General features: G+C 37.0%; 1 protein-coding gene across 31 annotated transcripts in view; it reads left to right on the top strand.

Annotated features, from left to right (window-relative positions):
- Window positions 1-13,204, top strand: part of macf1a (microtubule actin crosslinking factor 1a) — a 194,465-nt gene that overhangs the window by 71,166 nt on the left and 110,095 nt on the right. The window contains exon 1 of one of the 31 annotated variants that reach the window (XM_048201448.1): window positions 763-1,297. The exons of 29 other annotated variants lie outside the window; for them this stretch is intronic. In XM_048201448.1, the coding sequence (XP_048057405.1) occupies window positions 1,174-1,297 (124 nt within the window). In that variant the 5' untranslated portion in view covers window positions 763-1,173. Of the gene's footprint in view, window positions 1-762; window positions 1,298-9,047; window positions 10,304-13,204 lie in introns of those variants that run through there. One more of the 31 variants, XM_048201453.1, reaches the window with a different exon arrangement.

The raw sequence follows: 13,204 nt of genomic DNA, 5'->3' as shown, positions 1-13,204 counted from the left end.
ATACTTGCTACACAACAGAGAAAGTGGCCCGCAAATGGTTATCCGTTATTGGACGTGGCCAGCAAATGGTTATCCGTGATTGGACAGAACTATAGCACTGGTAAAGAATATTGGATGTTCCTGACATGGACAAATTACATCATATGACACGTCCAGTGAATCGGGTTGCTAATGTGCCCACCTGTCACCGCAAAACCACAACGATTCTGCTTATAGCTTCATGCCGTTGCACACATCTTTAGGCACACCCAAAATGACATGCATTTGGAGTCATAGCACCATCTGTGCTCAGTGTAAGGTCAGCTGAAAAACTTCTATTTACAGTCATAGGCTCTTACAGTAAGACCCCCAGGTGCTTTGAGTCATGCTGAATCACTGCACTATGATCACATACAGCATTTCAGTGAACAAACAAGGCAGTTTATGCCAGAACGACTATAACACCATGCACAGTTAGCTCTCATGTCATTCACACATTCAGTGAATGTAACTCACCCCAAATGAGATCACTGGAACAGCCACCACACACCCATCAACACTATTTGCCTCTTCCCCCTCAGACAAGTGCATCGCTCACAGAGGATGCTCTCCGTAGAAGGTCTCGTGTAAATATGGAAGAGAGCAGCAGCGCTTACTCATAGCAACAGAGATACACACACATAAACAGACACATCCACGTCGCGTGTACAAGCGCCAATGGAGATGCACAGTCACATACAGGAAGGATGAGCTGCCAGCCATGTGGGCAGACATACAGAAGAGAAACTTTGTTGCTCATTTTAGGTTTTCTGCATTGCTTTGTTCTTGTTCGGTTTATAACAGCTCTTGGAGCGATAGCTAAAAGCATGCCACTTGTTTCAGAGGAAAGGAATTCAGAGTAAGAGTGTGAGTGAGAGAGGAGGGAGTGGAGAGAGAGAAAGACTAAGTTAGATGCGGTTACTTTTTCAAAGTAGGTAAAGTTGGAGAGAAAAGTTGAACGTTTTCTTGATTTCTAAAGTGCGGAGATTAATATCTGAAACTAGAGAAATAGAAAGAGGAGAAGAGAAAATAAAGGACGGATCCAAGCAATGCAGATTGTAGAAGACCAAAATTGCAAATGTAATTATTTTTGTAGATGCCGTTACGTTGATTATAATCAAGTTTGAGACGTTATTCCGAGTTTGAGATCAAGCTATGGACCCTTTTGATCCAGAGATCTTCTTGCCAGTGCTCTTTGTGGCAGTTCACCTTCTGACGGTAACTGGAGTGTGGTTGTGCCGTAGACGCCGGAACACCAGGAGTGCTGTTTGTCTTTATGGTAATGGATATTTCTTTCCCTCTCACTCCAGCTGTGTGTCACTCACTGTGGAAGGATATAGTTTCCTCTTTGGGCTCCACCTCTTCCTATACTTCCTATGTTGACTGTGATCTACAGTATTACCACAACTTGCATAAATGTGTGGTTGCAATTCTAATGTATTGGTTTAATTAAAACCTTTTAAGTTTCAAACATCATTTTAATTAGTTTTGTTGACAGTAATGTTGATCATTACATCAATTTAATAATGTATACTTTAAAGACCCTCTGCGGTGAAAATCAAGTTTTTAATGTTGTTTATATGTCTGTGTGGTGTGTTAATATGCTTTAAGACAAACCAATTCATCAGTCAACACCATAGCTGAGTATTTTCTCCTTAAAGCTGCAGTGAACCAAAGACGCAATTTGAAGCCGTCCTGGTTTCCTACCGTCACAAATATGTAACAATCCAGTCAATGTGTGGGGCAGGGTGTTTACTATCATTTCCTATTATGCTCTGTGGGTATTTTAACACAGTGAGCACAAAATATATCAAAATGATATATTGTGATGTTATGATGAACTTTCTCCTCTAACTTTCTGATGTTCAGAGCATTTCTAAGGATGCTGATTTTTAGAAGGCTGTCTGATGGTGAATGGGAACATAGTTTTTGTAACATTAGCAACACGTTATTAGCTGTTTGATAACGTAGTCAAGCCAGAGGCTAATTATATCAATTACCGTTATGTGCAGGGCTTGACATTAACTTTTTTGCTCACCAGCCACTGTGGCTAGTGGTTTTCCAAAGTTACTAGCCACTCAGCATTTTCACTGGCCACAATTTTAATGTTGGTAAATTACATTTTATATGATTAAAGTTGACTTTGTTATGCTTAAATTACTTTATTTTGAGTCATTTTACTTGATTTAAAACCCTTTCAAACTTTTAAATGCAGATTGACCATCCAAATCAAGACTACATTGTATATCAGCTGGTATGTACAGGTGGGCAAGAGGTAGACAATATGAGCATGGGCTAATATGAGAAATTTGATAAGTTATTTGTGTTAGGCTATATAAAAGAACAAAGAAGCAAATTACAAAAACAATAGTAAATTAAAAATAATCTTTTTTCAGATACAGTAGGTTTATTTAACATATAGCCTAGCCTACATTTATTTAACATCTTTTGTTGTTTGATTAACATTAATGACAGACAGGTAGGCCTATTTAATTGGGCTGCTGAATGCATGAACGTAACTGACGCATATTCAGTTATTACCCACCTGTTTACGTCCACTTAAGCCATAACCGACTGTATTCATGCGAGGTACTCCACACGATGGACATTTAGACATCTGTGTGCACGTGTATTTGACTATTAAGGCGCCAGGAGAACTGATCGCGCACGCAACAGAGAGAGAGCGCTTCTGTTGTGTGTCATTCAGCGCAATTCCGCCTATCCCTCCTTCACTAACTGCACATAAATAACGAATTGTGTGATTGGATTGTAATTTTGTGCTGCGACGATCTTCGACGATCATTTGGCTGTAAACTGAAATTATATTCAACCCGCCAAAGTGGCTAGTGGGAGTGGCTGTCTTACCCGCCACAGCTGAAATCTACCCGCATTTGGCGGGTTGGCGGGTGTTAATGTCAAGCCCTGGTTATGTGTCTGACGTTGTAGAGGGTGATACCTAAAACGCATGACCATTCTGATACGTTGACTTGTTAGATGACTCTGTATAATTCTCTCTTCTTCTTTTTCTTCTGTATCAGTTTCAAACTTATATGGCTGAATTAAACCAATATTTCAACTTGCCATTGTGTGGCATTTATTACAGTTGACCTAGTGGATCAGGTAGTCCGAGCTGGTTTGATTGAGTGGAGGCGGGGACTAATTTGCATATTCATGTTTGCACATTCATATTCACTGCCCAATCTTCTGTTTCTGAAAATTGTGCATTGTTCCCAGCATGCTTAATTAATTAAATGTTTTTAACATTTTTTAACACTCAATTATGTTTAAATTAGTTGGAACAAATAAATTTTGAGTAATCAACTTAATAATTTGTAGCATAAACACAAATTTTTAAGTTCGTCTAACTCTGTGCACTTTGTTGGTTAAACTCATTGATCCAAACTGTTGCATTATATATTATTTTTTTTTAGCCAAAACTTTTGTTTTTAGAGTGCGCACAGTTTTTATTGTATGACAACCATACTAACACTTACAAGGTTCTTTTATATTAGTGCTGTCTGCTCTGTTGTAATAAACTTGTCAGCATATCACAGTGCTGACAAAAAAAAAAGTACAGTACAGTACAGCGTGTTACTTTAGGATTTCACAAGGTACTGATAATCATGAGCTTCACACAGTATTAAACTGTCACAGCAGAGTGCCTTTGACATGTAAACATTACTTGTAGCTCGACTGTAATTTATGCTGTCGGCTCACTGTCACGTGCCACATTATATACAGTTGTAAATATCGCTGCAATACGAACGTGTGAAAAGGATTTGTGTTTTATACCCATGTGGCTAGTTTAGACTTGAACTGCAGAGCTTTGGGTGAAGGACAGATGCTGCCCTGGGTAATGTTGAATGTCCTGGTGAGCATTATTGGTGATTGCCGTCAGTCAGGAAGGATCAAGTCAAATGGGGACGATGTAGAGTGATGTATCTATGCGGGTTGGGCACAATAGTGTTGCATGGTGCCACATGAGTACGGTATCACATTACCTAAAACTTAATGGTGGCACTACAGGATTCTTTGAACAGTAGTTTTGTGGATATTTGGTGGTGTTATTTGGGATGCACAAAATATTTCTTCCATCTGTTTTACCAATTTTACAGATTTTTTATTTTTTTATTTTAAGTACCATTCAAAAGTTTAATTTTGATTTAAAAGAACTGTTTTCTATATTAATCTATTTTAAAATATAATTTATTCTTGTGATGGCAAAGCTAAATTTTCAGCATTATTACTCCATTCTTCAGTGTCCCATGATCCTTCAGAAATAATTCTAATATGCTGATTTTGATGCTTAAGAATCATTATTATCAATGTTAAAAGTTGTGCTGCCTTTATATTTTTTCACTATTCTTTGATGAATAGAAAGTTCAAAAGAACAGTATTTATTACAAAAATAGAAATGTTTTGTAACATATAAATGTCTTTACAGTCACTTTTGATCAATGCATCCTTGCTGAATAAAAGTATTAATTTTTTTAGGTAAAAAAAAAAAAACCTTAGTGACCCCAAACTTTTGAAAAGTAGTGTATATATATGAATCAGTTCATATTTGAGAGTATTCTCATATTAGAGATATTAGCAAATATTGTGTAATTTAATTAAATTTTTGTAAACACTAATGACACTGTTAAATGTATGATTTTGCAAATCTCAAAATGAACATTGTTTTTTAATAATATTGTGATGCCTAAATTCACTTGTTGCATTTATTTGAGAATTTATTTAGACAAAATTGTATAGAATTTGTATATTTTGGTTATTGACCATAACATAGCAACATGATGGATTTGTGGTATTGTGACACTTTAGCTGTAAAATGAGATTAAGGTATCGTGACAACCTTAGGTCAGAGTTTGATAGACGTGGCCAAATCTGTCTGTCTGTCAGGCAGACTGTTACTTATGTAACTCTCATGTGGCTTGATCTGTGGAAATGTCTGAGTGATACAGTCAGCCCGGGAGGCTGTTCTTTTAGATGATTTGCACCCATGCATATGTGTTGAGGGTGAGCAAGCAATGGGTTACGCAAGGTCTGATTCTCTCTAGTGTATATGCTAACAGTCATAGCCTGCGTGTGGTGAAGAGACTGAAAAGAGAAAGAGATGCAATACTGCTCCACAGAGGTTATTATTAGCAACAGCAGGAAGTGTAGCAGAACATGGGTGTGGGTAAAGCACCAGGGTTGGGCGCATTCCGTTATTAGCTTTTGTATGTGTGTGTCTGTGTTTGGTTTGTGCTGGCAACACCTTTTGTCCTTGCTGTTATACTCTGTTACGTATCGATACAATTGCGGTAAACCTCAAGTCTGGGCGGTTTATTTGGTACACAAATCCAAAACAAACATCATGCAGAGTTCTGTCCACTGTTATCCATCAATCCCAGTGTCCTCTTAGGTCAATGCTTGTCTGAATCCTGCTACTACACCTCAAGACTAATAGACTTTGTTTTAATGTGTATTAGTGCTTTGGCTCCTCCTGCAGAGGCTTACAGCTATAGTCCCAGCACCTCTTTATCCCTGAGAATTGTCCTGAGTGAAACATTTGACTTTCACCTCTTCTGTCTTATGATATTATATATTCAGTACAACAAACAGCATGTGTTTGTGATGTTTTCACTGCTAAAATGCTGTCATAAAATTTTAACCTAATTAGGTATTCTTTTTCTTTAATCACACAAGCTTATGAAATTTCACACATTGTAAATGACTAATGGTATTGTAATGGTCATCAGCATTGCATTTATTGTGAAATATTATTATTATAATTATATTTATAAAACGGTTAGTTCCTGTCCTTGATTCTGATTGGTCAATAGCTGTGTTTTATTCACGATAATAAAACGGTTAGTTCCTGTCCTTGATTCTGATTGGTCAATAGCTGTGTTTTATTCACGATAAAACACGGCTATGACCGCTTCACTCAACACCCAACGGTTCTGTGTATCACTACACAACACCCTTAGCAACGACTCTTAGCAATGTAAACTGTATGTTCTCAATTGATATTGTTCATTGAAGCTTACTGTATTATGCAGAAGAGTATTGTGAGAAAAAGATCGAGTGAGCGAGTTTATTACCTATTTAGCATTTTCCTTCAGGTCAGTCCTATGTTCATAATTAAAAATCTGTTTGAATGTCCGATGTATTATCTTGTCCTTTTAACATTTAAGGGGTTTTCATGTGACTGACAGCGCTAGTCAAAGCATTTGTTAGTTGCGTCTTGTTCCGTTTTCAAAACAATTCAGTCTTTTCAATGTAAAAGTCTTCACTACTGACTGACACACTCATAAAGACAGTCTTTGCTGCCATCTAATGGCGTGAAAATGTAACTTCTGTTGCTGTTCACGGTCAGGGACAATTTTTTCTGGCGGAAGGAAGGCTTTTAGAAAAAGTTTTCTTCATGAAAGTTTTTTTGGTACATATTTCTAGCTTTAATATTTGTATTGTGTGGTAACCATTTTATTGGGTTGCCCTTCAGCCATGACTTATTCACGATACAGCACAGCCTCTTTGTGCTATATATATATATATATATATATATATATATATATATATATATATATATATATATATATATATATATATATATCCCGTCGGAACACGCTCCCTCAGCTGGACTGAGTGGCAAAAGAACCTGCTGCATGACTGGATTTAATAGGGGAAACTGAGAAAACGCGAGTAAAACAAACGATTATCAGTTTAAACTACAGGTTGGGCTCAATGTGATGTTCCTTAGAACTTACCAAAGATCCAGTGATCCATGGATATTGATATGTGCCTGATTTTGATGCCGGGGAAATACATAAGGCAAATTTGCCTGCGATCACTTTATATAAATACAATACAAGTAGGTCTAAATCTGGGTGATCACTTTTATCAATTATATCAATCAGTTATATATACCGTCATATCGTCCAGCCCTAAAACTTGCAACATTATAGTTTTTGTCAGTGTATATTCCCAGTTATGCAGAATATAAGATGGGAAATATTTAATTGATGAGTTGTCAATACAGTGTATAACAATACAATATATATGGTATGATTTTACCTCAAAATTCAACTTATTGACACAAAATGATAACTGCAAATCCTTGTTTCGCTGCCTGGAGTCCAGTTGTTTCTGTGAATTGCAGCGATCCATTATTTTTCTTTTTTCTGTAGATTTAGTTTAAACTGATAATCTTTTTTTTTTTTTTTTTTTTTTTTTTTACATTTACCCAGTTCCCCTAAAAACATCCAATTATGCAGAATATAAGATGCTAAATAATTAATTGATGAGTTGTCAATACAATATATAACAATTGAATACAATATATAGAGTACGATTTTACCCCAATTGTTTCTTGAATTGCAGCGATCCATTTGCTTCCCCTTTCTGTAGCTTTCAGAGCACTATATCGAGTCCAACCTTTAGTACAAACTAATAATCGTTTGTTTTAGCGTTTACACAGTTCCCCTAAAAAACATCAGATTATGCAGAATATAAGATGCTAAATATTTAATTGATGAGTTGTCAATACAATATATAACAATACAACATATAGAGTATGATCGTACCTCGAAATTGTTTCTGTGAATTGCAGTGATCCATTTGCTTCTCTTTTCTGACGCTTTTGACAGTCTGTAAAAATATACCTCAGATTTTTTGTCAAATCTATCTGTGCAGTCAACCGCACAGCTCTTTCCTGTTTTAGATGTGTTTTGTGTTTTTCGCGGCATTCACGCTGAAGACCAATGTGTGTGCGTGTGTTAAAATTGACTGAATCGGTAAATGTTTTTTGTTTTCATCAAAAATTGTGCTCTCTACACGTTGCCATCTACCATTTATATAAACCCGTTTCAGTGAACCACTGTTCCAGATGTTACTGTGCTAACTAGGTTCATTCATTAGAGAACTGTGGTCACAAGGAGCCCAAATGTAATATTGTACTAATCGGATAAAGTGGGCTGGCTGGAGAGGAGATCAGCTAATTGCATAGATTATAGAAAGACAGAATATGAAGAGCCTAGGTCTTATCCTTTTTCTGATTCCCATGTTCAGTTTGAAATGGGGTATGTCATTCCCTGTTTCCCAGAATCTCATGGATTGGACTTTGTTGTTCATATGGAAAGACAAATGGAGTAGAACAGAAGTGGCGTGTAAGGGAGGGAGTGAAGAGAAGAGGACACGAGCTGTGCCAGCCTCCGAGCGCCACCATAGAGAAGGAGAGGGAGTGAGTAACGCAAATCTAAAAATGAAAATGAATGAAAGAGAAGAAAGCCTGGGCTCAGAAAGCAGCAAAACAGAAAGAAGAGAATACACGCAGGAGGGAGCTCTGTCCAACTGGACCTGATGAGAGATTAGACGTGATAACCACGAAGAAAGAAAGGGTGGGAGAGAGAGCGAAAGAGGAGGGATAAGCACTGTGTGGCATTAGGAGTGTAAGCTCTGCCTGGTATTTATAGTTCAGAGGGCCGCAGGAGGAGAGAGCTGTCGAACAACGGTGACTCAAAAAAAAAAAAAAAAAAAAGAAAAACAAGGAAATGGAAGAAAGGATTGAATTCAGAATTTGCTTCAGATGGTATAAGTGAAGGGACCACTAATGGAAATTACCTACCTATACTTTCAGGAAGGAGGAATGAGAGAAGAGCCCCTGCTGTCTTGTAATTGCATTGTGAGTGAACATTTGTGACGGACCAGGGGTGCATTCCGCTCTCTAAGGATGATCAGAACCTTTCCTACTTTGCATTCAGCATCATTGCAGGGATTTAAAGAGCTGTTTAACTGGGACACTGTGAGATCAGATGTCAGAACACGTCTGCCTGCACATTGGCTGTGGCTCCGTGTTCGGTCACTGCTTTATGAGATCATGCAAGCATCGCGGTAGTTACTTCACTGCCTGTTTTGCTGACTCACGTTTCTGATCGCAGCAAAAGGACCCTGTTTCTGCAGTTTGTGATCAAATGACCATGACAAGTGGAGATTGAACTACATAACTAGTAGGGCTGCATGATTAATCATAGTATAATTGTGATCACGATTTTTGAAGCATAATCGCCTGCGATATTTGCAGTATATCCAAACATGAATCTTGACTCTATTGTTTGCAGCTGTGGTTGCTGAAGGCACTTATGCAACTGTGATGCAATACAAAGTCTTTTTTTGTTGTTTTAACAGAAAAACATTAACAAAGTTTGGAATTATTATAATTAATATTACAAATTTTACTCCTCTTAAGGTTTTACCAGTTTTCATAATGTAGAGAGATAAGATCAAATAAACGTATGAGTGGACATTTTCTTAATTTGTGCTTATGTGAAAGTGTGAATGCAATTGTGATTAATAATCACAATTATGTTTTTTGAGCAAAATAATCATGATTATTAGTTTAACAATTATCATGCAGCCCTAGACTTGTCCATTAATTGAATTCATCCTTGAAAAAGTCCCCAGGATACCTTTTGTCTATCTCCCTCTTTTCCCCCACATTCCTTTTCATTTTCACTTTCACTTTCAGTCGTTTCTTCTTAGCTCCATTATATATTTGCAGAGCTCTTCCAAGGGAATGATGATGACGTAACAGCTCGTCATTCACTTGTTTATTGCTCGATTGGACCTTGTCAACCTGCATCATAAGACTCTTTATGATCTGGACCTTTGAATTAACTTGCTAGCTTGCTCACATGCACAGAGACTCTTGAAGAAAGATGGCAGCACAAATATTCTTCATTCAACTGCAGGAAACTGAGTAACTACGGATTTTGAGTGCTTAAAATTGAGAGGTGGAGAAGGACAACAGTCTTTACTGTGTTTACGACAGCTCTCACCTCGGAGAGAGCAAGAGTGGCCAAGGTTTGAGGGAGGAGGGGAGCTTCAGCCCTTATTAGTAGTGAAGGCGGAGCTCTTGTCGAGTTTGACATGCACGTGTGAGCCAAACTGCTTGCTTGAGCTGAGCTTTGATATGGCAGCAAACGGGAAGACCGGCGAGCGAGGAGGTAGAATGTGCGAGCCGTAGATAGAAAAGAAGGAGGAAGTGAAAATATCTATGCATTTTCACTCAACTGTGGACTTGATTTTCAACTCTGAAGGAGAGATTTCTGATTCCAACCAGAGTGTGTTTGGATTAAAGGTGTGAAACACCACACTCAGAGACATGTCAGGAAGACGAAGACGAAGGAGAAGGTAGATCATTCTGAAAGCCAAAAGGAATAAGTCACCAACAGAATGTGGCCTGAATTTTGCACCGAACGGAGCCTCAATGCCCATCTGCAGGCTCTCATGTGCTGTACAGGTCAGTTTCTATTTGTGTTCCTGTGCGGATGTCGTCACCTAGTCACATGGGCACTGTGATTTGCGTGTCAGCGGATGTGTTCTTTGCTGATGTGTCTGTCCACTGTTGTCGTGATGCTGTATCGGTGTATAAGCCCACGTGGATGAGCGCGAACATGACGGTGTGAGTTCTGTACCATGTTCGCCCAGTGCAGGGCGTGTAAAGCCACACACAGTGACTCACTGTTCTGAGAAACAAGAGTATGTGCCTCTGTGTGACTGTCACAGACATGTGGAAAAAGGGAGTAAGTCTCTTTAAGAAGAACCTTGACACATATTTCCTACTACTTTTGCAATAGCGTGTATGTGTGTGTGCTTGAATTTGTTAGAAAAGTGGGTGTGTGAGTTATGTGAGAAGCCAAAAAAAGGTGTGTTTCTTGTACTCATTAAGGTATTAACTTCTGTTCAAAAGTCAGATTGAATTCCCACACAGATTCCCATGGTAGTAGAGGACATTTTTTGTTAGTCAATCATTTTGTACAGTAATTTAGGAAGGAAACATTGGTTATGCACTTTGTGTATATGACTTTTTAATGGCTTTTTTGAATTATATACACCCCAATGTAAACAATTTAATAAGTGTAAAATTATAACAAGCTAATTCAGAAAATGCTAACTTGCTAATTTGATAACATGTTAGCAATAGCATGGTATAGCACTTGCTGAACGAGTACAGCAATATAAAGCATTTAACATACTTGCTCTCAAAGCAAGCCACATGCACCACTTGCGTCACCATGATAGTAACTCTCCAAAAACCCACATTAACAGAAACTCCTGTAAATTAGCATAACAAAACATTAATCACTACGAAATCTCCCACTTAACATTAATCTTGCACATAAAACATTATATAACACTTAATTTTAACGTTTACTTTCCCTTTAGAGTGTCATGCCAAAACATGCTGGGAAATAGAAATCCCAGCCCAGTTTCAGTTAAACTTAAGTTCATCTAAATTAAAAGAAATAAGTTCATAAAACTCAAAACAATGAAACTGTTCAGTTTACTTAAAATATATCAGTTTTGTGACCTTGAAAGAAAGAAAGTGCTAAATACTCATAAAAGTTCATTTGACTGAACTAATTTGTTTAATTTAATTTGTCCTACTCAAACCAACTAATTTTTTTGAGCGTTAGAGTTTACATTGTATATATTTAGGGTATATATGAAGTGATAAAATGTATATTTTGAATGCAGTCACTTTGGGATAAAAGCATCAAATGATAAGAAAAATATTGCACACTCATATCTATATTATTCTTATAGTTTATTCAGCGAATTATTATTCAGAATCTGTGGTAACGTGTGTGACATCTACATTTTGCAGCTTCAGATGTGACTTATCTAATCAGACATTTTTGGAATTGTTCATTTAATAATAAAGGCTTGAGGTTTGGTTGTAATGTATATGTGTAATGTACATTTTATTAGTGTAAAATTAGCTAGCTATAACAAGCTAATTCAGAAAATGCTAACTTGCTAATTTGATAACATGTTAGCAATAGCATGGTATAGCACTTGCTGAACGAGTACAGCAATATAAAGCATTTAACATACTTGCTTTTGGATAAAAGCATCATTTTACACACACATCTACATTTTGCAGCTTCAGATGTGACTTATCTAATCAGACATTTTTGGAATTGTCCATTTAATTATAAAGGCTTGAGGTTTGGTTGTAATGTATATGTGCATGTATATTGTGTATTTGAGAGTAGGATGTGTTGTGTGTGCTTATCAGAGGAAGTGGGCCGTCTGCTGCACGTGGTTGCTTAGTATTGGCATGTATCCATAGCAACCACATCAACTGTTGCCTCACAGTTAGAGAGGCCAATAGAAAGAGGCAGATAAAGAAGGCGTGTAATGAACTCATAGAACAGCAGGACTGTGTGATCAATTTCTATTCTGTGCTTTGCTGCATCACTAGTCTGGCATGTTCAGAATACGAAACAAAATGCCTCAGAGGCCTGAAGTTTATGTTGCAATTCAAAACTTTCTGCCCATAATTCCTTTTTTGCATTGTATTAAGACCATGCATTAGGTGTCAGATTAGGACTGTTATCCCAAAAACATGTACTGAATTAGATGACATTCAATACATTATATTTGTGCAGTTCTAGGATATGATGCATTACCAAGGCTCTATCAGCCTGAACGTTCTCTTATCATGGTTTTCTGAGCCTCTATTCATGTGTGACTTTGTCAGCCTCCTACATGCTATAGTAAGTTGTGGAGAATGTAGGTCAGGTGACAACATTAATGAACCTATTAACTGGTCTTTTTTTAAACTTTCAGCCTAGTTTCCAATTTTACCAAACCTCTGCTAATGTAGCTACTGATGTACTGCTCTAACCTGTTTTGCCTGTCGATAATTTGTTTTATATTGTGGATTTAATAAGGTTTTATAAAAAAATATATATATTTCAAGGGTGTTTTAAAAATGTCTCGCCAGAAAAAAGAAACATTTCTGTGAAATATCAAATTGAAATAGCTTATCGTTGTTGTATAGTGTTTGTATATTATATTGTTTGTATTTATTTGTCATTGTATTTTAAACTAGTCCATTCTTGCAATGAAAATAGCCTGGAACTGACATTACATAAGAAAAATACACACATACTACTGTTGAAAAGATTGGAGTTGGTAATATTTCTAAATGTGTTTGAAAAAAGTCTTTTATGCTTACCAAGGCTGAACTTATTTGATTTAAAAAAAAAAGAAAAAAGATACAGTAAAAATACAGTAATACAGTAAATACAGTAATATTGTTAAATATTCCTGTGATGGCAAAGCTGAATATTCAGCAGTCTTCAGTGTCACATGGTCCTTCAGAAATAATTCTAATATGTGACCCTGGACC

Source organism: Megalobrama amblycephala, linkage group LG9, assembly GCF_018812025.1.
Source record: "Megalobrama amblycephala isolate DHTTF-2021 linkage group LG9, ASM1881202v1, whole genome shotgun sequence".
In the NCBI taxonomy this organism is placed as follows: domain Eukaryota; kingdom Metazoa; phylum Chordata; class Actinopteri; order Cypriniformes; family Xenocyprididae; genus Megalobrama; species Megalobrama amblycephala.
Note: the sequence above shows the minus strand (reverse complement) of the source record. Positions and strands in the feature narration are given on the sequence as shown.